General features: G+C 42.3%; 2 protein-coding genes across 6 annotated transcripts; one reads left to right on the top strand and one right to left on the bottom strand.

The window, feature by feature from the left end:
- Positions 1-3707: 3707 nt before the first annotated feature.
- LOC124304539 (UDP-N-acetylglucosamine transferase subunit ALG14 homolog) lies at positions 3708-5816 on the top strand. The gene is made up of 2 exons (XM_046762912.1): positions 3708-3852; positions 3938-5816. The coding sequence occupies exon 2, from the start codon at positions 4058-4060 to the stop codon at positions 4688-4690; it is 633 nt and encodes a 210-aa protein (XP_046618868.1). The 5' UTR covers positions 3708-3852; positions 3938-4057; the 3' UTR covers positions 4691-5816.
- Positions 5817-5924: 108 nt separating this feature from the next.
- On the bottom strand, positions 5925-19205 carry LOC124304538 (ribosomal protein S6 kinase 2 beta). 5 transcript variants are annotated; one of them, XM_046762908.1, is made up of 14 exons: positions 18743-19205; positions 18407-18491; positions 17989-18294; positions 16649-16730; positions 14167-14327; positions 13698-13804; positions 13018-13195; positions 12082-12247; positions 11036-11191; positions 10637-10938; positions 7430-7678; positions 6627-6865; positions 6281-6542; positions 5925-6206 (listed from the first exon to the last, which is right to left on the bottom strand). In XM_046762908.1, exons 3-14 carry the CDS (start codon positions 18142-18144, stop codon positions 6057-6059), a joined length of 2208 nt encoding a protein of 735 aa, XP_046618864.1. In that variant the 5' UTR covers positions 18145-18294; positions 18407-18491; positions 18743-19205; the 3' UTR covers positions 5925-6056. The 5 variants fall into 5 exon arrangements, with proteins under 5 accessions (XP_046618864.1, XP_046618863.1, XP_046618865.1 ...); XM_046762907.1 differs by lacking the exon at positions 18407-18491 and having other exon boundaries at positions 17989-18180; XM_046762909.1 differs by lacking the exons at positions 18407-18491; positions 18743-19205 and adding an exon at positions 16838-17033 and having other exon boundaries at positions 17989-18123.
- Between the last annotated feature and the right edge of the window lie 8489 nt (positions 19206-27694).

Below are 27694 nucleotides of genomic sequence, written 5' to 3'. Positions count from 1 at the left end.
CTACCCAGGCCTACTAGTAATGTTAGTTACTATTTACAATGTACACCTATTCTAGTGTTATTATTTATTAACTAAATGTAATTTTACATTGTCCTTATTATCTACTCGCGCTAGCCTGCCGAGTCTTGCTGCTCACCGGAGTTTGCTGACTCAGCAAGGTCGTCAGCCCGCGCTTGATTGTTTTTAGCTTTACGCTCGTCGCCAGTCGACGCCGCTCAGGCCATGACCCACTGCCGCCGGTATTTTGCTGGCGCTATAATTCCGGCGGCCTAGTCCCGCTTCACCGCACCGTTAATTGTCTGGTGTCCGGTGACCGCTTATCACTTAGGTTACTCTCTGTGTTCAGTCTGTAACCTTTATCACTTTGACACTTTGATTACACAGTATTAGTGTTCACCTGTTCGTGGGGGGTGTCTTCGCGTACCTTGTCTTGTACACCCCCTCCGAGCGACACTTTTCACTTCACTATTTCCACTATTTCCGCACCGCACTAGCATGTTTTGCGCGGTGCGGATGTGGTGTCCCCTCTGCACTGTGAGGCCGGTTCTTGCCGCCTCCACCGTCACCCTCCAGTCAGACTTGGTAGCCCCATTCTCCACGGTGGTGCGGAAGTGCGGGAACATACGCTTGTGTTCAGCCAGGCTGCCACACTGGCAGCTGGCGGTGAACACTGTTCCGTCCAGCACCACCGCGTCACGCCAGGGGGGGGTGCATTATCAGCGGGCTGGTCGAGTTGACCAGCTGCTGGACCCCCCCATATCGTCTTTTGAGGTAGAGGATGGCCCGGCTGTTACCCAGGTAATTCACATCACCGTAGGTCATCCGGACCATCGCTCCCTCCTCCGCTGGCCTGGTAGCCGGAGGCCGGGGCTCCCCTCGTCTGATCTGTTTGGCCGCATGGTCGGCCGCCAGGTCTTCCACCCTTCTGAAAGTGGCGTCTATACCACATTTCTCCGGGTGCCCTGTCTCGTGATCATTTCGGTCCCTCAAGTCCTTCAGCAGGCCGCCGCTGCGGAAGCACACCGTGTGTGCATATGATAGGTCACACGCGCACCCAGTAGCCCCCCCCCTCAGCCTGCCTACTGGTCTGGTCACCTGCCTGGCTTGTCGTCCGGGTTGGCCTCCTTGTCTTCTCGTCCTTTCGGCCTCTTCCTTTTCTCGCAGCACCCGGCCTATAAACTGGGTGGCCGCGTTCCACTTTTCCGGGCTCTCCAGCATCGCCTTGACCAATTCAGCGATGTCATCGACTTGCCCCGTGGCCTTCCTCATTTCCTCCCTGAGTTCGTCCCATGCCGGGCAGTGGAACCAGGTATGGTCTGCATCGTCGTTGGGGTTGCTGCAGTGATGGCACCTCGGTGTCACCTCCTTACCTATTCGCTTGAGGTACTCACCGAAGCATCCATGGCCCGTGAGGCCCTGGGTGAGATGAAAGTCCATCTGGCCGAACCCTCTGTCCACCCAGGGTACCACTGAGGGTATGGCTTTCTTTGTCCATGCCCCGCTCTCCTCTTCCGACCATTCCTTGTCCCATTCGGCTAAGGTCCTCTCCCTCACCTCTTTTCTAAGCCGGTTTCTTGCGGCCTTGCCCAGTCTTCCCTCAGCCTCCGCTGTCGAGATTGATTTTCGCTCCTTCGCCAGGAGGTGGAGAGGGATCAGGCTGGCGAGCACCATCACGGCTGCTGTTGATACCGTGCGGTACCCGGAGACGACCCTGAGGGCACAAGTCCTTCCCGCCGCTGCTAGCCTCGCCCTGTTCCGGGCGATCTCGAGGGCGTCTGCCCACACCGGGGCGCCGTAAAGCGCCACGGAGTATGTGACGCTGGCCAGCAGCCTCCTCCTGGTGTAGGCCGGACCACCTACGTTGGGCATTAACCTCCCTATCATGCTTGCCACCCTCGTGGCCTTGTCCGCCGCGCTCCGGATATGGTCGGCAAAGTTCAGTTTGGCGTCGATAGTGACGCCAAGGTACTTGGCACTGGTTACCGGTTTAACCCTGTGCTCCTTGACTTTGATCGGGTTTACCCTTAGCTTGTGGCGCCGGGTGAGAACCACGATCTCGGTCTTTTGCTCTGCCAGGTCCAGGCCTCTGTCCGTCAGCCAGCTTCGGGCGGACTCGATGGCCTCCGTGGTCTTCCATTCCAGCAGCTCAGGGGTTCTTGCCGTTACCACAAGAGCCACATCGTCCGCGAAGCCGATCGCCTTCACTCCGTCGGGTAGGGTCATTCGGAGCAGGTCGTCGTACACGATGTTCCACAGTAGGGGGCCGAGGACGGACCCCTGTGGAACGCCAGCCGACAGGAGACGCTCCTTTTCTCCCTCGCTCGTGTGGTACAGAAGCCGCCTGTTCTCCAGGTAGCTCCCGACCAGCCGGAGGAGGTACGATGGTATGCCCTGTCTCCTTTCTATTGCCTCTAGGACGACGCCATGCCCCACCGCGTTGAAGGCGTTTCTGACATCCAGAAGTGCCATCAAGCAGGGGGTTGAAGAGCGGCCGCGCCTCCTGTTAGCTTCACTGGCAATCTCCACCACTTCCGTGATCGCCTGCACGGTCGACCTGCCCTTCCTGAAGCCATACTGGTTGTCTGACGCGGCTGATTGCGTCCTCTACTGGACGGTTGCTGCTTTTCTTTTTGTTTTGTTTGGACGACATCTATTTTCTCGGTCGTTTTTAATGTTTCAATTCACTGATTGGCTAGCTCGGCTGCTCCACACAACTGCGTACACCTCTCGAAACTCAGGTTTTCTTCTCGGAGGAGCCGATCCTTTAGCTGTGCGTTTCTTATGCCACTGATGATGCGATCTTTGATCAGGCTATCTTTCAAGGCCCCAAACGAACAATCTGGACTCAATTATTTCAGGTCCGTCAAGAAATCCTCGAACGATTCATTCAGTTTTTGGTTTCGCTTGAAAAACACATATCGGCACACTCTTTCATTCTTCTTTGACACACACAAGTTCTTGAATGCTCCCACGACCTTGTCGTTGTTCTTCGCGTCCGCTACACTGAGCTCGAACGTGTCGTATTTTTCTTGTGCCTCTTCTCCGATGGCGTGAAGCAAGATGGCTATTTTCACTTCAGCGGCTTTGTTATTCGATTACGTGGCTAGCAGGTACATACCGAACTTTTTGAACCACTACTTCCAGTTTTCTGAAATATTCCCACTAAATGAGAGAGGTTCCGGCGGCTTCAGGTTGAGCGAGTGCTGCGCCATGTTTTCCTCGTCACTTTCTCTTCCAGCAAGTACTTCGTCGACTGAGCGATTCTCGTCATTCGTCGATTCTTCAAGGGTACCGTGACGTCTATGGCGTCTTCGAAATCACTAGTACTGTCGAGTCGAGACTGCACCATGTAATAAATGTACTCTTGTGGTGTTTGATGTACTTTATTTACGGTAAATACTTTATAAATGTGGAGGACGCTTTCGTCGTGCGTTAGGCCTGCAGCCATCTTTCTTTGTGTCTGCTTCCAGGCGTGACCGCTAGGTGGCGTATAAGCTCGATCGTGACAATACACTCTCATCACCCGACGCGACTTGACAATGAGAGCTAAGCGGTTCAAGTCGGATTTAAATATAGCCGAGTGGCGCAGGCTGTAGCGCGCTTGCGCTAATATACAGAAATTTTTTCTATCTCTGTCGCTCACAGGTGACACCGGTGACCCTACTAGGTAACAGCGACCCTTGCGGCCAATCTAAGAATTATTGAAAGTGGACTCAAGAAGTGAGTCACCCCCACCACCAGAGTTCCCAGACCTGTATGTAAGAACGTGATATAAAGTCTACCGAATTATTATAAATTGACAATTTGTACTATTACGAGTAATTCCTGATTGATTAAACTTCTGCGACGCAAGTGTGTAACGAATAATCTATGAATGTATATTAATCCACACAGTAATTTCATATTAATTTCATACGTACAATTTTTGTATTTCTAGACTAGCTTGTATCCCCTGGATGTGTCCAGCGACTCTACTTGCGATGAGGTAAATTAGATTGCAGAGTATACAAACAATTACGTACCCTTGTCTGCATCGTCTGACAACGCACAGGGTGTAATGTATTTAGCCCATATACTCGGAGCTTCGTGTCTATTTATGATCGCGTTGCTGTTGAGAATGTTATATCTCATCTTTGAGCAGAATAGACACATACCGAAATTAAATTCACGACGGCATCCTGTCCGGACAATGATAGTGTTAGGATCTGGTGGCCACACCACGGAAATTCTACGTATCATAAGTACTATGAGATCGAAATGTTATTCTCCAAGAATTTATGTTCGGGCTAGTACGGATACCATCAGCGAGGCAAAAGTCAGGAGTATCGAGGGAAATGTAATCGATTATAAAGTGTTTGACATCCGCCGTAGCCGGGAAGTCCACCAGTCTTACTCAGCTTCTGTTGCCACTACGATACTTGCTACTTTCGACTCTATCCCCCTAGTATGGACTCAGAAACCTGATTTAATTTTATGCAACGGACCAGGAACTTGTGTACCACTGTGCATTGTAGTCTTTATTTTGAAGTTGATGTTTCTTACAAATGCACGAGTAATATTCATTGAGAGTTTCTGTCGAGTCAAGACACTGTCTTTAAGTGGAAAGATATTGTACTACCTAGCCGACTTTGTCATAGTGAGGTGGCAGTATTTGAATACCTACCTGTATCGCCGTACTGTTTGTTTGTAATTAAATTAGCCTGTCTTGTCGACGATAATATTACTTCCATATTCCATATCCCATAATCCTGACCCATTAGAATCGCTTGGCTGTTGGCAAAAGATTTATTATCTGAGACTGTTGAATCATTCTAAAGTAAACAGCCTGCTTTGTTGTGAGATAAAAGTTCACTTGACACAGATCTGTACAAAATCATGGGTTACTGCAAATTCGACAAAGTATAGGTATATTCATCAGTTTTTCTCTTCACACAGTTAACTTTATGTTCACCTTTTTTCACGATGCAACTCTTCTGTTCATTCTTCTTTGTAGGATTATTCTATCTTTATAAATGGATACGAGATTCCAAGGGCTTTGCAATGATTTTTGCCCAAGTTTGAACTCGCACTCACGGGGAGAGAGAGAGATGGTAAAATACAATTTATCCTGGGCCACAACCGATTCTAATCAACTTCTTGTTCCTCGCGATGCAGTAAATGTTCTTACACTACATCGATTTCATACCATTTCGAGCGATGATGCATGTGTAATAATCTTGTTAGGCGCATAGGTAATGGAAGAGGTAGATGGTAACCCGTTTGCTTGTGCCGTAACCTGAATAGGTTGTGGGACAAGCAGAGAGTATAAGTACGTATACTTAAGGGGGTGCCCTGGTCAATTTCAACGTTAGTGTATACATCTCCAAATGTCGAAATCCACGCGTTTTAAACGCGAAAATGGGCTTAACAGACCTAATCTGTACGCAATTCTGGCCAAAAACACTCCAATGCATTTTCATTTGACGCAAAAATAAAGAAATCGCATAAATTATGCAAATTTACTATTGCGATTTCGTAGAATCCGTACCATTTCTCTATTTCTACGTCAAATAAAAAAAAATGTATTGGAATGTTTTCTGATCGGATGTTACACACCGATCCTATGAAACCACCGGGAGAACGGGCAGCACCCGGAATAATGAGCATGGCGTCACGAGCGGCAGTGGAAACTCGCAGAAGAAAGGGGGGGCAAATGTAGGTACGGCTGTATGGATTTCGGCATCAGTTGGAAAATAGCGAATACAATGTGCAGATGTATCTTAGGAGTTGTATAAGAATTTCGATGTTGAATAAACTAATTTGTGTTACACCTCTCATCGTTAGTACCATTAATTTTAACAGACCTGAGCCGTTTGAGGTTCCTTTTTACCATATAACCCACCCACATGTGCCAAGAAATGAAGCTTCTGCTAGTTTTCAATTGCTTCATTTTAGATAGTAAGAATTTATTTCGTCGATATTTTGCAGAGTTTACATTTCATGAACGGGGTTTTTTCTCAAATTACTGAATTACCTCTGCTAAAAATATATGTATTATATTCGATACTTGTTCAATATCATTTATGCATGTTAGTATTGGAAATACCGACGTGCATCATCGGTTTAGTCTGGGTTCGACGGCGTGCAAGTTCGGATAGTACAATGGGGCCGATGTGCGGTGATCGGGGACTACTGGATATAGCTTTGTAGGTTGCTGCGACAGCGCTCTAAAACACCAACAGTTTCATTAATTACGTCTGACAAGATACGCGTGCCAACACGTTTGCAGGGGAATACCAACCTTCAATGTACGAAGGTCCCTAGTTACCGGAGGTAGGACCTTGTGAGGAAGCCTGTGTCGATTTGCTATCCAGGGATACTGCAAGATTCCCGATGCGGTAGGCCGCTTGGCTGGATCCAAGTGTAACATTCTTCGGACCAGTTCTTTCGCCTCGCTTGAAACCACAGTCCATGCTCCTGTTTCAACATCCACCAGCCCTGGCCCTATCCGATCAAGTATTTCCGTGGCACTATCCCCGGAACTATTCGCAAACGGAGTACACCTGGTACAGCAAAGTAATGACTTTGTTTAATTGAACAAAAAATTCGGTACAAGAGTATCGGAACATACTGTTATTACCACTTACCCAGACAGCATGATGTAAAGAAGGACGCCGAGTGACCATATGTCGCAAGCGGCGTCATAGCCCTGCCGCTTCAGCACTTCAGGGGCAACGAAATTCGCAGTGTAGCAAGGCGTCATTAATAGACCATTTTCTGCACGTAATTGCTTAGCAAAACCCAGGTCGCATATACAAAGAGATGTCGGATCACTGCCTTCCTTCGCGTACAGTATGTTTGACGGTTTCAAATCCCGATGGACCACCTATGATTAAAGTGAATCATATTAGACCCGGCTATCGTTTATGTGAGAGCTGCACGCTAACCGTTTATGAATATGTATGGTATTGGCCGTCAATGTGTTTACCTATTTTCTACAGGTTTCTCGTGAGCCTTGGATAGAAATAAAGTTGTAACACGGTCTGACAAAGATCCATTTGGATAAAAACAAGTTGACTCTGCTGGTTACATCGAGATCAATAATGTTCGGCATGTTGATTTTCGGCTAGTAACAGTCATTATTTGTTAACTTTGCATTTGAGGTATTTTACAAACCGATTCTTGTGGGAAAAACACTAGCGACGTGTACACAAGCGTATGGAACCCTGCACGATTCAGGTAAGATTCCGTTTTTCTATGCTCTACTTTAAACTGAGATTCCTCAGCCGAGAATGCTTATTCACGACATTATCTCCTCTTTGTAATATCGATATTATTTGTTATATATGAACGCAAGAGGATCGATCTTATCAATTCTAGAGCCACAGTCAATTCGTCGATATCTGTCGTTTCTTTTTCGTAAGAGCGTAGGCCAATAATTTGGACGTACCCCATTCTCGTGAAGATAATGTACCACATCGGCAATTGTATGCGTTACTTCGGCAGCTTCCCGTTCGGTGAGGTTACGCCGTTCGAGGATGCGATCGAGTAACTCGCCTCCCCGCAGTAACTCAAGTACAAGATATACGCGTCCCTCGTCTTCGTGTACCGATCGCAAAGACACAATGTGAGGATGCCTTCCGTACCGTAGTAGTATCTCGACCTCTTCGGAGGGATCCCGCTTCGACTTGTCAATCACCTACCGTTATCGCAACAGGCGGCAAACAAGCACGCGTGCACAAAAACAGAAATTAAGATTTATAATGCAATCAAAGCACAGTAGATGGAAAGTGTAGATGATAGAGACGTCTGAATTCAGACAGATGTTAGTGAACTTGGCACGTGAATGATTTTGTTGGATAAAGAACACAGGGCCTGTAATTTTTTCAGAGGTTTCTTAAATGCCCATGAACATATCCTGAAGTTTACCAGAGCACTAAGGGTCCGGATTTTTACGCCAAATGTTTTGGAAAATTGTGAACGATGGAATTTAACGTTGTTTTTTGATGTTATGTTGGTTTTAAAGAAAAATGCCGGTTTCTACAAAATCTGTCCGTCACGTTGCCCTCTATGATCTATAACATCAGTCGCATGCACGAATTATGTATCATTGCGTGTTTGTTTATAAATTAACGGTAAACTCGGGTAACGATCATCTTGTTTATCACTATTAATTCGATGAATTTTTAAAGCCATGTTGCGAAACTGCCTCAGATTTTTGGTCCAGAGTTTATCCAGCTACGTCAGATAGTCTGGCAGCGATAAGTAAGCTAGCGTGTTTACGATACATGACTTATGTACGCTGACTAATGTTACAGAGAGTAATACGACAGACAAATTCTACAGACCCCTGCATTTTTCTCTGAAACTAACAGAAAGATAATACCTCAAATTACAGCTATTACGATTTTGCAAAACTTTTTGATGCAAAAATCCCAATCTACGTTTTCTGGCAAACTTCAGGATATGTTCCTGTGAATCTGGTGAACCTTTGAAAAAATTCCCGACCCTCTGTTCTTCGCCGAACGAAGTTGCGAATGCGTACATTCCGACCGAACTATACAAGTAAGGTGAGAGTTAAGATTGACAAAATTATTGAGTGAGTTGGTAGATAAACATGACAACACGGCGAAAGTATCTACCATCGCCGCGAAAACCTTAGCCCGTCAGCTGTCGAAAGAGATATCACCACAAAAAAAAAAATTTGAGATTTGTAAATGCAACGCAGTGAAACACTCTATGAACCTTGCGTCAGACGCATTTAACACGACATACATCTAGAAGATTCGTCTATGATTTACGTGGCACGTTAAATTGCCCTTTTATAAATATGACGAGCTTGAGGTGGCATGAACGAGGTCAAAAACTGCCCCCAAAGACTTACTTGTGGGATTCGCAAGGCTATGAAGATGCCGCACTTAATCGCTAATCCAAGTCGAAGGCCATCCAGCTTGGTCATGTTCAACTTCTACCCAAGTACTCGCAGATCGATTATAACTCCATCGTGTTAAAAATCGGTTGGTGCATCTTTTAATTACTTCAATGTATTGTACTGCGATCTGGCAGCTCAAAATGACAGAGAAAAAGAAAAGGTACATTTTTTAACTTGATAAGGGAATTCTACAGGTAAGTATCTGGGGACAGTTTTTGACCTCATTCGTGTATGTTGCGCTCTTGGGTTGCAAAAATAATTTCAATTCCACAAACTATCGGGTACCGGGTCACCGTATCATGTTGAAATTAGTTTGATTCAATCTAGCATCACTGTCACGATTTTTAGCGGGTTTCCATAATCACATAGTTTTGGGGCACATTTTGTGGAACACAATATGCGAGAGCCGGGTTCGCTAACATCTGTTCACGAGGTCTGTGTCGGCTACTCAGTTAGATGAGGGTATGTTCAAGAAAAATCGCGGTAAAGTCCTAAGATGTAAATTCGGTGGCCTATCTGCCGGCAAAGCATGGATATAGCCTTCATATAAAATTCCCAGTACAAACCACATCGCAGTCAAATCACTGACACTGACAGAATTTGGTCTTGCAGACACGTCATCTGCAGATTTCGATGACTCTGATACTTCCAAAGGCCTACATGTATCGTTGATAAAACCCATCTCATTACAAAGGCTACGCTGATGAGATCGAAGCATTTTAAAGAAACGTACTACGAATACTTGCCTTTCATAACAGGCAATTCTTACAGTGAGAAAGTCATTGTCCACCAGAGATGGAAACCTGTTCTTCATACATGTATAGTCTTGTCTCGTGTGTATAACGACGCTGTTCTTGGGTTCAACATAATACCAAGCCTGATTTATTCTAGAGATTCTAGAAATGTTGCAGCGCTGTACGAAGATTACACACCTTACCTTAACATCTATCCACCACTCCGATTTGGCAACACACTAGTAAAACTGACTTGAAATATCATTTTCCAATCTACAGAGTTTCTCAATGATGGTAAAAAATATCAACAAATGTTGAGAGAATTTTGCCTCTAATATTGATACTACGATTGTGAATTAAATTTTGTAGGAAACAAAATTGCATTATTGTCCAAAGTTGTCATGAAAAATTTTGTTACCGGGAAAAGTTCAAATAGTGCGGCGAACTGAAAACTTTTAAGAAAATTGTAATAAGATAGATGTTTAATTGGCAAATCACAATTTATTACATAAGCTATCGAGACGTTCGCAAGGACCATCAAGAGCTGGATACTGGATGCGATATATGATTGCTGGCAATACAAGAAGGTAACAAAATTCCAGATACTCTTTGACAAATAATAATCATAACAATACCGGATGTGGCTCGCTCTTTCCATCGAGATCAATCGATTAGAATTATCTGTTTTATGAATTCCTGTATTGATCTGCCAATAAATGGAAACGGGGCTAAAGATGGTTAGGTATTGCAAAGGACAATGTGTGAAATGTACTTTCAGAAACTTATGATACAAATTCAAATGACGAATCACACGAACGTACCGCAACCGACACATTCGACGCAAGGTATCTCGAACCATCCTATTGCCCTTTATCTGAAATCTGGCCATTGATTTCCAAGCTATCCTCCTCAAAAAGCTGCGGGTTGGATTTCTCGCGGCGAAAGTAAATACCGTAACCGTTCGATCCCTGCGCAACTCATAATGGCTCACCTTTACAGCATACTCGACTCGCGTACCCCTGTGCACAGCGCGATAAACAATACTGTAGCTACCCCTACCGATAGCTTCTTTCAAATCGTATTCGTCGGTGATGGCGGCTCGATTTATGTGGCCAGGTAAAGCGTTGCACTGCGATTCACCGGTACCGACCACTGTCAATGGCGGTGGAGACATTGACACTGTCGGGGTCGTCGGCGACGTTTTTGTACGTTCGTCTAGTAAGCATGGAGCGACAAAGCTAAACCCTCGAAACAGCTCATGAGCATTAGCGCTGGGCGGGACTCCTGGTGAATCTAGATAAAATGAAAAAACGAGTTGTATCAATGTTGCACTGTAGAGTATGTACGCATCGCACGGCACGCTCATATGCAATTATCGTTCAGCGCTCACCTTTTGGGGTTTTGCATGTAAATTCACTATCGAAATAAAATGCCTCGTCTTCTCTACTGACAGCAGGCTTGAAAGGTGGTTTCACTTTCTTTTCGAACAACGCCCCCCAATCTATCGATGCAAAGAACATGTGACTCTTGATCTCCTCGACGCCACCTTGAACATTACACGTGGTTCGTATAAAGATACTTACTCGGCAGATCGAACTAGATGTCACAGTTAAGGCTGTTGAAGGGGTCCTCGCAGTGGGGATAATATTCGCACATACACATGTACACACCTAAAGAGTATTTTTTGCTCCCTAAATTTTCAGAATACAGACCGATATACAACTAAGGCTTGCAATCCAACTATTCTGAATTTGGTATGGCTGTGGGTGTAATATTGCTCAACGCCTGTAGTGCCCAAAATCAGTATACCCACAGAACGTGATTCCACTAGTTTCAAGCCTACGTTCGTTGTATCAATGTGTGCATCCGTGCGCTAATTGTTCTGAGGCAATTATATTGACATTTTATTTCAACTTCAGGCACATGTTTAGCTAACTACGCCTATTCCAACCGTAACAATTGTATTCAAGGTACCGTCGATCCATACAATAAATCATCCAAAATTTAAGGGGCAAAGATCACTTGTAAGTGAATATATGCGTATGTGCAAGCACCGCCATCATTGTTACCCCGTCAACAGCCTCAGTCTTCCGAATGGCATTCAACAGACGTTTGGTATTTCCCCACTCACAGAGGGCAACAAGAGTATGAAATCCCACTTGACTTTACCGGTAAGTCAAGATTTACACAGACATGGTGTTCGTTTGGATGACTGAAAACAATGAGTTGCGTGGTTATGAAATGCAAGACCCAATGGAGCTTTTAGTATTTCGTAAGGTAAAAATATCACAAAGCTGTGTATTACAGTTTTGTGGGGATCAATGTGCTGCGATTAATGTTGTTTCAGTCCAAGGGAAGACATAGAACAGGACACGTCAGTGAATCAACTGAGGTATGCTTTTGGAATGCACCTTGAAAGATGCCGAATCAACTTACCGGATCCAAGCCTGTTCGCAGGGTTTCTTTTAAATAAAACACGAAGCAGAGCTTGGGCTTCCGTTGATATGTAATGTGGCATTCCCAATTTTGCTTTCAATATTTGTGTCATTGTTTCCTTACGGTTGGCTCCTTGAAAAGGAAGGGCACCGGTAAGCATCTCGAACTGCAAAAATTATGGTATACAGATGTGCTTGATTTTATAGTACATAGGTAGCAACATTGTAGTTTTACTGCAATGTTTGTAGGATAGAATCGTCTACAATAGAATCGAGTTGGTTCGCTCGGATACATTACTCTAACACAATATAGCATTGGAAAGTAACGGCTGTCCTTACTCTGTGATTCCTAGTATAATATACAGAGTCCCTGACGTTAAAGTGGCAAAGAGACGTCTATGTGTATAACAGCCATATCTAATCCGGCCTATAAAAACCAAATAGTTGGGTGTCTGCCTGGGAAAGCATAACGAGATTCTATCCCGGATTCACTGATGCAATTCAATTTTGAATGTCTTGATTTTGTTCATTACTACGGACGAAAAAATTATTTACGGTATGGAAGTACAGATTTTAACGATTGAAAATTTTTGTCACGGTCGGACAATTTTTTTCTGCTAGGGAAGAATTTATTGATAAAACTCACAATGAAAATGAAAATTTTGTTCTCTTATTACAATTGTCTCTACTATCCTGCTCTGGCACGATGACTCTGTTTGCAGCAATACTTAGTCTGGCGTGTGTTCAACCGTTGGTTAACCTTGCCGACGAGCAAATATTTTCTATTCATAGAGTTCGTCATACGAACGGTGCATCGAGCTTTATAAGAATTATTAAAGAACTGTATTATGTGCGATTGGCTTTATATGAGCAGCTCGTCGTTTGCCAGGATCCACCAAGGTCTAACTGATGTAGGATTATGTTGGTAGAAACCTACCATTAAAACGCCAAAACTCCACCAGTCCGCAGCAAACGAATGCCCCTTGCGATTTACAACTTCCGGGGCCATGTACTCGACCGTGCCGCAAAAGGAATAAGTCTTGGTGTCATCGAGGGGCTGCTTGCTCAATCCAAAATCCGTCAGGGAGATGTGTCCATCGGCGTCCAGTAATATGCTTTATAATTTGAACATGATGTATTAGACTTTTGTCAATACTGCCATGTTTAATAAATAGAGCAAAGCATTGGGTACCCGTATTGATCAAGGAACTCAATCGAAAACACGCATACAATACACAGAATGAAGAATTTACGTACTATAGAGAATGTCACTAATGCGATGTTAACGATTTTTGCCGATACGCTGTGCACTATAGGTTAATGAGTATGGATTATTTCAAATCATTAACAATTTGCAAATATCCGGAGTTATTTCATGTGAAGACAACAGGGTGCTGTTGTATAAAAAAAATAAAGTGCTCCGACTTCAGATCAAAACGGGGTGCCAAGTGTCACGGCTGTGCTGGAGTACCGGTAGAGCGGCAGATTCACAACCGCTGTCGTGGTGAGTTATGCAAGCGATCGAGACTAACGATGACTATGCAACCCCCTCTATAGAGTTCCGTATCAGGCCTTTGCTCAACATAATCCAGTGTAGTATGCAGATAATGTACTAACTTTTCTGGCTTAAGATCCCTGTAGATAATGCCGAGATTGTGAATATGGCCTAGCGCAAGGGCAAGTTCGGCTAAATAGAACTTCACATCTTCTTCTGTGAACATCACCTGGAATCAGGATTGGAATTATGGTATTCTGTAAGGATATTTGTGCCAGAATTTGCAGGATTATTATAGCGAAGATAGCACGTTCTTAGTGTTTTAAGCCGTGTTTGATGACAGTTTAGATTTTGATTGGTCTACAAGCTTCATATCGGCCAATTGAAAAATAAACATTCACTCGACAGATCTCTCAGAATATAGATTGTAAAGCCGTTTCAGTGTCGATTGACAAAACGGTGTGACTTTATGTCCGCCATGTTCCGCTCATCCTACGAAGACCAAGAAACTCTATTTGTTGACGCTGTGTACAATTTATATTTCACGCAGGGTATAGATCGTAATTCCATATTTCGTCTGTGTAATCGTACCTCTTTAGACAATCTGGTGAATAGATCACCGCCGCGCAGAAAATCCAGAATAAGATAGAGTTTCCCTTCGGTTTGAAAGGCATAATGTAACCTCACTATGAAAGGATGTTCGACGTCTACAAGAATGTTTCGTTCCATTTTGGTCCTTACCCGATCACGAACTGAAATGTAGCCAAGACTCCAGAATATTATATGGTACATAATAGTATGTTTCAAATAGCATAGTTTGTCATGGTTTTTTTTTTTTTGTGCTCTACCTGAACACAGGTTAGACCGTTACTGTCGCAAGTACTGGTATTTCGAATTAAATGCTGAAGTATCATGCCAATAGCTGCTCGTCATCCTGACGAAGAATCTACAGCAATTTTTTGCGCTAAGCTAGGTACGGTCCTGTTGTGTGCGCCCAACAGTACAACTCGCCTCGCGATTTCATCGGCATACATCGTGAGTGAAAAATAATCTACAAATTTTTTACAGATCGTACCAGATTGTACTGTTCAGAATTTACAAAACTTTCCAATCAAGCGGAAGTTTCATGGTTTATGCTTTGCATGTATTAAATGTAATTTTTTTTGCAGTCTTCCAGAAGAGCCTGTATATAAGAGGTATGATTCAACTTGGTGTATGTCATGAATAACGGACATGAGCATGCTAAAACTTGCAACCAACGACTGGTGTAGTAAAAACCGAACGAATAACATTCTAAATTTGCATCAACTCATTGTCAGTAGCGCTTGCATTTTGTATATCAGGTTCCATTCTCGATATATTAATTAATCTGGATCCCGATAGTCTGATATCAAACGCATTATTCAACATGTGTTATATATATTCAATTATTATGTCATTTTTTTACATTTGTCATATAAAAGATCTGTGAAATATACAATTACAGCTGACATGTAAGGGAGAGGTGGGCAAAGTGAGCACCCTAGATAATTTTTCATAGTTTTTCAATATTGAGAAACGTTTTTTACGAACATCTAAGTTAAGGATAACAACACTCGGCAACCTTGAAGTTATGATATTCAGATCTAAATGGTATCTCGAATCAATAATTAGATCTTTTCTCTACAAGCCTCGTATATGTAGCTCCTCTCATGTTCAAAGTATTCTAAAGTAAATACGTAAATAAATTTAGTACATCTTTCAGTTTTGAAATATTTCCAAAATTTTTACGGTGTCTATTTTGCCCAATAATCCCGGATTTTTCAGGCAAGGGCATTCCATACTCGGTATCAGTCAGGGTATCGTTTTTCAGTAAAAATTTTGATATCCATTGATTCAAAACTCGAACTGAAGCGTTAACTTCTTAGGGTACGACCCACTTTGCCCGCTCCTCCCCTACATATTACATGGCTGTTTGATTCGTGGAATAATACAAGAGAGTTGCACCAGCGTTTATGTAAGAAACCTCTAACATAGTACTATGTACATACATCCGACTCTTATACATTTTGGCAAAGTAGAAACAAAAATGCACTATAAAATGCTACGGCGATAGTTGTTTAAAAAAATCTATGTGTTCCGTAACTGGTAGTATTGTACAAGGAACTTTTGGATGTAAATCAAATAGATGGACGTAACGACCAGAATAAACGAGACAGTGCATGACGAGCTTACAATTAGACTATTTTAGTATACTAGACTGTGCCTAAAAAATGAGTGTTTTTTGACGTGCTACCCCCTGAAACAATAGTCTCACCCGAAAAAAGGATTCTTATTGAATAGGTTGAAATCAAGAGGGGCCCATCATGATTTAATACTTTTTTATTTGATTAACAGAAGAACAAATCACTTGTTGTAATCGGATTGGACTCGCTTTTTTTTTTGAAGCAATTAATTGCGTTCCAAATTTGTGAGTAGGCCGAGTATACCATATTACGTTTGCTGACTTTTTACCCGAGCAATCAATGATACTTTGCTATTAAGAAGTATACTATAATTCCTATGTATAGTATACCTGGCCTAATAATAGGTCTGAAGTTCAATTCATTGTTTGAAATCAAAGTTATTCAAATTTGATTAAAAAGTCAGCTGTTTCTGTGTTAACCAAATTAGGGAATATGTTATCGCAATGTGGCACTTGTTCTTTTCAACGTGCAGAGCTCGGATTCAATGAGGATAATTTTTTTCCCCCAAACTATGGTTTTAGGGTGTCGGAGTTGGAAACAAGATATCGATTTTTTCTTTTGGCACAATTTAATACATATGTAATACGTATGTACGAGTATGTACAGCGACCGAAAACATTCTCGCTGGGTTTAACTAAGTTTAAGCACATTCCAAACTGGAGAAAACTAACTCTATACGATTGTATGATTACGATGAGAGTACGTATAAGCTGAAGGTTGAACTTGGACGCGATAGATCAGCACATTTTAGCATGATCTGTGGAAACTGTTTTTGATTACTGTACAGACGAGACATCAGGTGAGGAGTGACATTAATTTAGTTTGAGATTAGCAAAGCATTTCAATACCTTTTAGAGTGGCTTTTTTCAAAACTTTCATAGCATAGAGACTTCCACCATCCTTGCCAACAACTTTTCGTACCAAAAACACCTAAACATGAGAAATATACAAGAATTATGGTGGGCGTGTGGAAACTAATCGCGAGTGAATGCTTTACAAGAAAATGGTTATCACAAATAGATTACAGAAACGCGTACCATAACTGTGGTATTAAGCCACATCCGGTCTGCGTGAAACTATATTCTTACACGCCTGCACGGACAGCGGAAAAGATCTGTACAGTACATGAGTGCATTGTATGTGCTAACCGCAGGACACTCAGTGCCGAATCAAATTGGTTCTGAACCCAATCATATTAAAGCTGGGCAATTTTTTCCATATCTTAGTATCCATCTAGAACAACATTTATGAATTTTTGAGATATCTATCTAAATCTGATTGCAACGTGTACGACTTTTTTGAAACCATCACACCCGGCCTCCTTAATTTTGTTTCACTTCGATACAGAGTGCATCTATTCTTCCAATTAGGCTTCCCCAAATCAATCAAAATTATTAATAATAAATTAAGTGGAATTCGTGTGTTGGAAAAATCCATGGTGAACACTATATTCAAATAGCGATCAATTGTATTGATTAATTACTGACGAATCTACTTTTTACTATGTCATTCAATTGTAACGAAATATTAATCAAGTTTATATCCAGGAAATTGAGCAATAACGTTTGGACCTTAGTTGCATTTACAAAGTATAAGGTGTTCAGAGGTGTTGCAGGCAATCTTACTCAATTGTTTAAAAACTTTATTCATGAATATCGAGGGGGTCCGCCTCAACAAATTTTTGATAAACTATACCCCAAAAAAAGATGGAGATAAAAATCTCGGGAAATTCATACATATTGGTTCAGATGTACACTATAATATTAAAAAAATGGCCGCGATTCTAATGACAGACGCCGTTGATAATTTGGCATGAAACACCTTGTACTCATTAAGGAGGTTGGGTGTCATCGTGGCTGCGGGTAATAGCGAAAACTGGTTTTGGGCACAATCGGCATTCCCTGCCAACTGTATTATGTTGAACTTTCACCCTCTCAACTAGTTATTCTCATTTTTAAGTGTAATATTTCGTCACTTGTTGCATACGAGCACATGCGTAAAAAAAATGTATATTTTCTCGCTAGCCATACAGACAAACTATGTCAAACTCTAGAGGATCACGGCCGAGCACTGTACGAATTTGACCGATTTCTTATCACTTCAGTATTGGTATCCCACCTTAATGAGTATAGGTACGAGATTGCGATGTCAGAGTAGCACAACAAAGAGCATATCTGGCTTATCGTACCTTGCCGAAAGATCCTTGACCCAGAACCTTGAGGAGTTCAAATTGAGCAGGATACGCCTTGTCATATCCATCCCGCGACACCTCTCTGAGTTCAATCTCATGGGTTTCGGCATAACTATTACAACGCGATTCGTGTGCGTCACCCTGCAAGCTCATGGTTTCCTCAATAGCCGGCAAAATCTCGGATTGTTGCTGTAATTAGAATTTGAATCTTCTTTCAATTAGAAGCAACACAGGTTGTGTATACTGACGATGATGGGACAGAAGCGAGTAACCAGTGATTTATCACGATGTCCAGGACCCCTACTGCCATAATAAGGTGTATTAGTAAATTTTACATGGGAACTCCATAGGATGAAAAATTAAAAAACATTTGACAGGAAAGACACAGGGTACTCATTTTTTCACGTAATACTACCCGAAGTAATGATTATGATTCATCCATTGTTGAAGTAAGTAAAAGATTCAGGTGAAGCTAGGCGCTGTTCGGTGACCAGGTTCTACTGAAACGCGAAACTTTCCGGGTCCTCATTTATTCTTTCAATTCATGGAATAAGGAGTGTATGTTAATGTATGTGCAATGTGCATTTGAATAACAACACGGGTATGTATGTGTGTGTACTTGGCAAATGGGATGGTTTCAATATTTTTTCGTGCAAGTGTGCACTGCCGAGATGATTATTTGAGTATTTGTTTAAATTATAAGACAACGATTCACCACACGTATGTTATCTTATGTGACATTATAATTCACCTTCTCGGGTGCCTGGAGTTCGCTCCAGGGCACTGTCACCGTAGCGAGCGGCATTATATTCAGATTGAATCACTGACGCAGAGACCGTTGTCGAGATCCTGATCTTCTGTTACCAATACGCATCATCTTGTAACGTGTACAAATACGAGCAAGGCTATTAAATGGCTAGCGCCCTGCCAGACACCACATTGAACACTGTTGAACGCTATGAACAATTCAGAGAAGTGTTGGGTAATTCACAGTGTGTGGTAATTCAGCGGGACAGATCAGCTGGTGCTCAAGTGTGCACTTGTCGATCGACTACGGTCTTCTACACAGGCGTGGGTACTCCGTCTCTAAAGCCGTGACCTGAAAATGTAGCAGATGGCGCATGTGAAGGGAAGACTTTTCTATATTCCACTTTGTTGCACACCCTGCACACACCGACTGCCGAGATTGCAGCTCTTCGTTGCACACCGGGCTCCACACCGGCAGCGCCATTAATACGGTTACGCCGCATTCTATAGCAAAGAGATAGGAGTGCCCCGTTCTTCGATATCTCTCTATATTAGGCATTTTTTGGCGAATACAGTGGTATAAACCGTCGTTGCTTCTGGTATGGGCGGAGCTTAACGCTGGTCAAGTATAATGACGTCACACTAAAAAGCTCTGGTTCGTTCTGTTCGTGATTAATGGCGCGAAATATTGAGAAGAAGACTCAAGTGCAGAAATGAATTCCAAAGTTTTATCAGTATTTAACAATTTCTTCCCCATATTCGTCGATAGACTCAACATATTCCATATCTAATTCCCGATCGTATATTCGCTTGTATTTAAATTTCGGCTCAGAGACTGCCCTGCTTCGAGTTCAACCAGTTTCGACCACGCTACAGAGTAGGGTTTATTCTGGTTTTATACCAAAACCGCTTGCTCCGCCCCTACCGGAAAGCACCAGAGTCGCGAAAACGCGTTAGGTACCTTTTGGCACACTTTGGTTGCTATACCAGTGCTCGCCAGAAATGCCTATTATAAAAATATCTCGCCGCCGCCGCCGCCGTGTCAGGAATCCAGCGTATATGCCCTCAGATATTGACAGATTTAACCTCGAACCCACGTATATACCTTTATACCTTGACAGATTTAACCTTAAACCCACATATATATGCCCTCATACCTTCACAGATTCCCTTCCCCGCCCCAGCCACTCCATCCACCGCCCACCGTCCCCCCATCTAACCCTTCACCTTTTGTTCTTCGACCTTCAACCTTCGATTTTCGACCTTCGACTTTCGATTTTCGACCCTCGATCTTCGACCTTTGCAACGCTTATGCCTATTGGTGGTAACTGTCCATACCACTGTAACATCCAACCGGAACGTCCGTATGTTTTATCGACTATTATTACTGCATGTTACTTTTATCAACTAACCAAACTCGAAGTACGAGAATCTTGTAACCATAAGAAATTAAAACAACTGTCTAACTATTTGAAATATCCCTAGATGGAAATAACTATGAAATTCACTAGCCGAGGCTTAAAAACCATGTTACGAGATCTTCGTACTACAGAGAACTATAATACTATTATGCGTTATTATATATCATATTAACACTATAATTAACTAACACAATTATACCCAATTATTATATAGCACTCAACAATGCCATTTGTGCATTCGGAGCTGAGAGCTATATTATAAGCAACATACGCTTTACTATATAGCCTGGAGTATAGAAGACTGTAAAACCATAGATAAATGCATAACCAATATAATGTAAAGATAGCACTGCTGCAATAACCCATAAAACCAGAGACTGCAAAACCATCAAACCGTGAATGCTAATTACCCAGCATGAACTATACCTTCTTCCGCAACGCCGTATTGTAGGCAACACGCGCAACGTTTTGAAGGCAATGCAGATCTCCAATGTGGAGCCATACAGAGCCTTACCTAGAGAATACATTAGGAAACTTACCGACGAAACGAAAACGTTCTAGAAGCTTCCAAGCCGATTTATATCAATATAAGAATTAACAACTACAGAAGGGAATCATATACAAAAGCACACATGTAAACCTGCTCTAAAGCTATGAATCATCAAATTACTAAATACTCTAAATCTGTTAAGATAATTATAACACAAACAACTAAGGATATTCGCAGCAGCGCGATTCTAATAATGTTAAACAAATAACAAACTATGTTCATAAACAATTGCTATTGTACTCCAGGTTAACAACGACAGTAGTCGACTATAATACATATGTAATTCTATATAGATATAGCTATAAAACTAACAAACGACAGGTAACCAGAATGAAATATGGGCTTTGTAACGAACAAGATAGCAAAAACATTAAGAGGTAGACAGGAAGAAGTTAAGTGGCTGAGGGGCACCAGAAAGGGGGCTGGCGCCACAAAAGGGGCTGGCGCCACAAAGGGGGCTGGCGCCACAACGAAAAGCTCGCGCAGTTCGGAGAACTACGGAACAAGTCCACGCACCTACACCACCACACCAAGCAGCGATATACCATACGTAAAAACCTACGATATAGTAATAGCTAAAGAACTAAGATAACGGGCGTGTATGCGCGAGGATGTCGTGACCTAATTAGAAATTCCTAGAAAAAGAGGGGAGGTGCGCAAAGGTGACCAAAAAACTAGAGAGGGGGATCGTTCTGCGCAACGATCGACCCCTGTAAAAAGGGCGACCGATCACTCGATCGTCCTCTTGTGTTTCTACCTCCAGATTCGTCATCTAGTTCCGGTACAGTCTCGCGGTAAAATCCTTTAGCCTTTTGCATTAAAACTTTCATACAACGTTACTCTGCCCAAAAGTTTAGCGAGCTTAAAATCCATTTTGTCATACTAAGTTTAAGATCTTACACTGTGTAACTCCGTTTTTGTGACTTTTAAATATCAAAACTTATAAAATAAACCTAACTTAGTCAAAATATCCAAATATTAAAGTCAGTTATTCCGCTAAAACCTCTCACCAATCTACAAGTCATCGCATCCAGAATACTCTCAAAAAGGTAAGCCAAATTAAATCTTTCATCCAACAATTTCTCCCTCTTCGGTTCGTTCGATTAGAGCGACAGAATGCCCGTTGTCCGGTGTATTTCAATACTTAATCGGTAATTGGTGACCCAAACTACTGATGTGAGTCTGGCTGTAGCTGCGTGTGAATGTTTCCGGTGTCTAACATCTGGAGATTTCCACTAGGTACCGTTCCGACGTCACACCACCGTCAACCTCGCGAAAACTGTGGCTGTAGTGATGAGAGAGATATATAGCCCCGAGTTACCCTATATAGTTTGTCTCTCTCGCTCTGCATTTGATTGGCTGAGAGCAAATGTATCGGCCAACCAGGTTGTAGAGCGAGAGAGACAGGTTGTGCATGGTATGTATGTAACAACTGCCCTATTTCACTCCTCCACTATACATTGGTAACTTTCCAGCAAGGAGACACAGTGTGACACTGTGTTACACGGTCGAACATTGTGCCTTGGTGCTTGTTGGAACGTTTTGAGGTTCTTAATTCAGTCACTAGAGTCCGCTCATGCATTATACGAAAAATCTAGGATCATTGAGCGCTCCAGGAAAAAAAATACATTTGTGAAACGCGTGTAGATTATCATTGCGTTTAATAAATATATATAAACAATACCATGCGTCGAAAATAAAATCTCTAACTAAAAAATTGGCAGCAATGGATCCGACACAGTGTCCAACCATGCTCCGCGGCTGTGTCCGACTGTGTCGTTGTTGGAAAGCACCATGTTCGACACAGTGTCGCTCTGTGTCGTTGCTGGAAAACTCCCATTCTGTACACGTGAGGCTACCTGCAGTATTATATGCGCTCAGCTTCATCTATAACGGCCGTATTCAGTATGATCTAAGGGTTTAACCTTTATTGCTTATCAACGCCATTCTGGTAACTTGTTGAACCACTATTTGATGCTTTGTCGTGGACACTTTTCCAGTCGATAACCCACATGAGACTGTCCTTAAGACGTGTTGACACGGTGCTAGAAGTCGGTCCGAGTCCTCGGATACAGGTTTAGTAACTTAAATTTCACCATCATTTTGCGCTCGGAGGAATCCAGACTGCACTGCGGTCAAAAACGTGAAGATGAACGGTAATTATTTACATGCTACCAACAGTGCAGAATCCTAAATAGATAAAGCGATTGAATCATAACCTCTATTGTGCTCGAAAAGGTAACTGGAATGTTTTCTGTTTAATATTGTAATTTCCCATTCCTATATATTAATTAATGCATTTCTAATGATTCTATTTATTTTGGAATTTCATGTGGATCCAGATACTGTATCATGTGAAATGACGGATAAGAGAAAAAATTGAAAAAAGTGCTCGTTATTGCTTTAATAGTTGATATATTTTTATTTTATATTTGAGATTTACCTTTGAAATTCACACATGCTTGATGCAAACTCTGCAGTCATCTGCAATTGGCTGCCTGAATTAAAACAGGAGTGAATGCAGCAACTAGTACGAAATAATGGGACACGATCCATTTTTTCATCCGCATTTTCCATCCACGATTTACGTCCGAGTTTGCTGTATACACGATACGAGTTCTGGTAACTTTTTCTCAGTCCGAGAAATCGGTCCGATTTCTAGCACCGTGTAAACACGTCTTTACATCTGCCCATGGATAAATATGAGCCAGTTGACTATCAGCGCCACTAGCAACCCGTAACACATCGAGGATTACCACAATTACTGTGTGTTACCTTCCCTACTCTGTAACGACTTGATTTCGTAGATGGAAAGCTCCGTATCACTGCTCCGTAAGCCTTTGAGCTATCTTTCTCCACCAGCGAGTTCCAGGTTCCAGTTGGCAATTATTTTCTAGGGTTATATCATGCAGCCTAGAGTTGAGGAGGCCGAATGGCTAAGGAGAATCATGATAAATTTGGACCCTGAAATCGACGAAAAAGATATATGGTGGTTGTAGTTCGAAATTCAGCCACGAGCACGCTTGTGTTGTCAATATAGTGTTACGTGCCAGCCGGTATCCACGGCGGCGCCCTCTCTGCGCCCTACCTGACCAGCGTGCAGTTACCATAAGAGAGCCTTACGTACTCTTACCGATAGTCGTAAATTAATACCAACACACATAGTTACCATCATAACGTCCAAATTCTTATATCGATAATTCTCATACGCTAGATTAACCGTTATTTCATCAGTCAAATTCATAACATACATGGTATATATATTTTTTCCCATTCAACCGTAATAACCCAAAATAATAAAAACCTGCAACAGTTAAGATAACCAAAAAGACTAAAACACCGGAAACGTGGGAAGAGAAATCACGGATAGCTCACAGAGAAAGAAACCCTTATTCTCAGAATTCAGGATAGCGCCCTCATTTTAATGATAATAAGACCAATCAGCGCTTCGCCGCTTGCTTCTCTAAACCAACCACCTGTGACGTCGGAACGGTACCTAGTGGAAATCTCCAGATGTTAGACACCGGAAACATTCACACGCAGCTACAGCCAGACTCACATCAGTAGTTTGGGTCACCAATTACCGATTAAGTATTGAAATACACCGGACAACGGGCATTCTGTCGCTCTAATCGAACGAACCGAAGAGGGAGAAATTGTTGGATAAAAGATTTAATTTGGCTTACCTTTTCGAGAGTATTCTGGATGCGATGACTTGTAGATTGGTGAGAGGTTTTAGCGGAATAACTGACTTTAATATTTTGGATATTTTGACTAACTTGGTTTATTTTATAAGTTTTGATATTTAAAAGTCACAAACGCAGAGTTACACTTTGTAAGATCTTAAACTTAGTATGACAAAATGGATTTTAAGTTCGCTGAACTTTTGGGCAGAGTAACGTTGTATGAAAGTTTTAATGCAAAAGGCTAAAGGATTTTACCGCGAGACTGTACCGGAACTAGATGACGAATCTGGAGGTAGAAACACAAGAGGGCGATCGAGTGATCGGTCGCCCTTTTTATAGGGGTCGATCGTTGCGCAGAACGATCCCCCTCTCTAGTTTTTTGGTCACCTTTGCGCACCTCCCCTCTTTTTCTAGGAATTTCTAATTAGGTCACGACATCCTCGCGCATACACGCCCGTTATCTTAGTTCTTTAGCTATTACTATATCGTAGGTTTTTACGTATGGTGTATCGCTGTTTGGTGCGGTGGTGTAGGTGCGTGGACTTGGTTCCGTAGTTCTCCGAACTGCGTGGGCTTTTCGTTGTGGCGCCAGCCCCCTTTGTGGCGCCAGCCCCTTTTGTGGCGCCAGCCCCCTTTCTGGCGCCCCTCAGCCACTTAACTTCTTCCTGCCTACCTCTTAATGTTTTTGCTATCTTGTTCGTTACAAAGCCCATATTTCATTCTGGTTACCTGTCGTTTGTTAGTTTTACAGCTATATCTATATAGAATTACATATGTATTATAGTCGACTACTGTCGTTGTTAACCTGGAGTACAATAGCTATTGTTTATGAACATAGTTTGTTATTTGTTTAACATTATTAGAATCGCGCTGCTGCGAATATCCTTAGTTGTTTGTGTTATAATTATCTTAACAGATTTAGAGTATTTAGTAGTTTGATGATTCATAGCTTTAGAGCAGGTTTACATGTGTGCTTTTGTATATGATTCCCTTCTGTAGTTGTTCATTCTTATATTGATATGAATCGGCTTGGAAGCTTCTAGAACGTTTTCGTTTCGTCGGTAAGTTTCCTAATGTATTCTCTAGGTAAGGCTCTGTATGGTTCCACATTGGAGATCTGCATTGCCTTCAAAACGTAGCGCGTGTTGCCTACAATACGGCGTTGCGGAATAAGGTATAGTTCATGCTGGGTAATTAGCATTCACGGTTTGATGGTTTTGCAGTCTCTGGTTTTGTGGGTTATTGCAGCAGTGCTATCTTTACATTATATTGGTTATGCGTTTATCTATGGTTTTACAGTCTTCTATACTCCAGGCTATATAGTGAAGCGTATATTGCTTATAGTATAGCTCTCAGCTCCAAATGCACAAATGGCATTGTTGAGTGCTATATAATAATTGGGTATAATTGTGTTAGTTAATTATAGTGTTAATATGATATATAATAACGCATAATAGTATTATAGTTCTCTGTAGTACGAAGATCTCGTAACATGGTTTTTAAGCCTCGGCTAGTAAATTTCATAGTTATTTCCATCTAGGGATATTCCAAATAGTTAGACAGTTGTTTTAATTTCTTATGGTTACAAGATTCTCGTATTTCGAGTTTGGTTAGTTGATAAAAGTAACATGCAGTAATAATAGTCGATAAAACATACGGTCGTTCCGGTCGGATGTTACACCTCCCCCCTTATGCAAGAATGGCGAGCCTCTGCTCGATCATTCTTCCTGACGGTCGTTGGGTGCTGTAGGTTTCTCAATCCATACGGTACTTTGGTTGTCCTTGGGGTTCATGGTCGATGTTGAGACGTTTTTTGCAATTGGTGATTGGGTTGCTGGCTTCATATTTAAATTGGGGTATATGGGTATCGGCATTCCTTGGGGTGTTTTGTATTCTCCGTCTTGTTCTGTTGTTGGCTTGGTCTGGTTAACGTTGCTCGCATTGTTTCCCATTGATTCATAATATCGCGTGACCGTAGGTTTTGGCGCTGGTGCTTCTTGCTTGAAGGAACTGGGTATTGCGTATTCGTGTTTGATTGACATGTCCATGTGTATCTCGGGGATTCCGGAGCAGTGTTTCGGTTTTGGTTGTTCTTGGTTCCAGGATATGTCTAAAGGTTTTGGTTGTGGCGGCGGTTTAGTTTGATTGTTAGATGGTCCTTTGGATTCCGTATCATCCTCTTGTTTTTGCCTGGCTAGATGTAAGAGCAGGTTGGTCAGGGAATTCCATATGGCTCCAAACATGTGAAAGCTGCACCCGTAGGCTTTTCTCAGAGCATATCCGTGGATTATTGTGTCGAGGATGAATTTGGTTATTTGGATGGTTACCCAAATCCCGATTCCTCCTGCGGTGAGAGTGCCGAAGCTTACGAACCAACCCCACATTTTTGTCCATGTGTTCTTGGCTATTTTTTGCATTGCTTCTTCGGTTAGGAATTGCATGATAGATAATTGTTGATTTGCTATGGTTTGTCCTGACATTCCTCTTGCCATGTCGTTTAGTATTCCAGATTTCTCTGCTGGGAACATGATATGATCTCTCAGTCGTTCCAGATCTTCAGAGGAGTAGATTCCACTGGTTGCTAGGTTATTGGGGTTAATGTATTTCCATGTTGGTGTGGTTAAAGGTTCTATTGTGCCTGGTTTCACTGATTCGGTCAATTCTGGTAGTAATTTATACCATTTCTTATCGAGATTGAACATTACTGGGATGAAAGGGTTACACTCTATCTGTACTCCGGTTTTTAACAACATGCGGCTCTTCGGTGATACAAACATGCTGGCGTTTCCTCTGAATACTGGTAATTCTTGGTAACAGTTCTTCGTCTTTTTAATTTTTACGTCAACTGGTATGCATTTGATTATGTGGATTACTTCTCCTGCTATTGTTGCCATGTAGCCTGGTCCTTTCATTAATTGATGTGCGAAGTCGTCGGGCGTTACGGCTGCGGTTGTCAATAAGTTCCGTAAAACTTGTTGTTCCAATTTGCATTTCTGCGAGAGTACGTCTCGGTATAATGCTGACATCTGCATTCTCATATGTCTTTCCACGTATACGAATTTTGAATTTACGTAGGTGAAAATGTCCAAGTTGCTGGTTGCTATGGGTTTTTTGTGAGTGAACGCGTTTTTAGTTGGTTCTTCGATGATGAGTAGCTTTGGGTGTTCGGTCCGAATCAATTCGTACCCGCATACTTGTTGACGTCCCTTTTTCGAAAAGGCGAAGGTTATGTCTTGGGTGGTAACTGTATACACTTCGTCATAGGTTTCATCGCTGTTTTTGATTTTTGTGGCTCTGCC

Source organism: Neodiprion virginianus, chromosome 5, assembly GCF_021901495.1.
Source record: "Neodiprion virginianus isolate iyNeoVirg1 chromosome 5, iyNeoVirg1.1, whole genome shotgun sequence".
Lineage (NCBI taxonomy): Eukaryota > Metazoa > Arthropoda > Insecta > Hymenoptera > Diprionidae > Neodiprion > Neodiprion virginianus.
The sequence above is the reverse complement of the archived record's forward strand: the minus strand, read 5'-3'. Positions and strand labels throughout refer to the sequence as shown.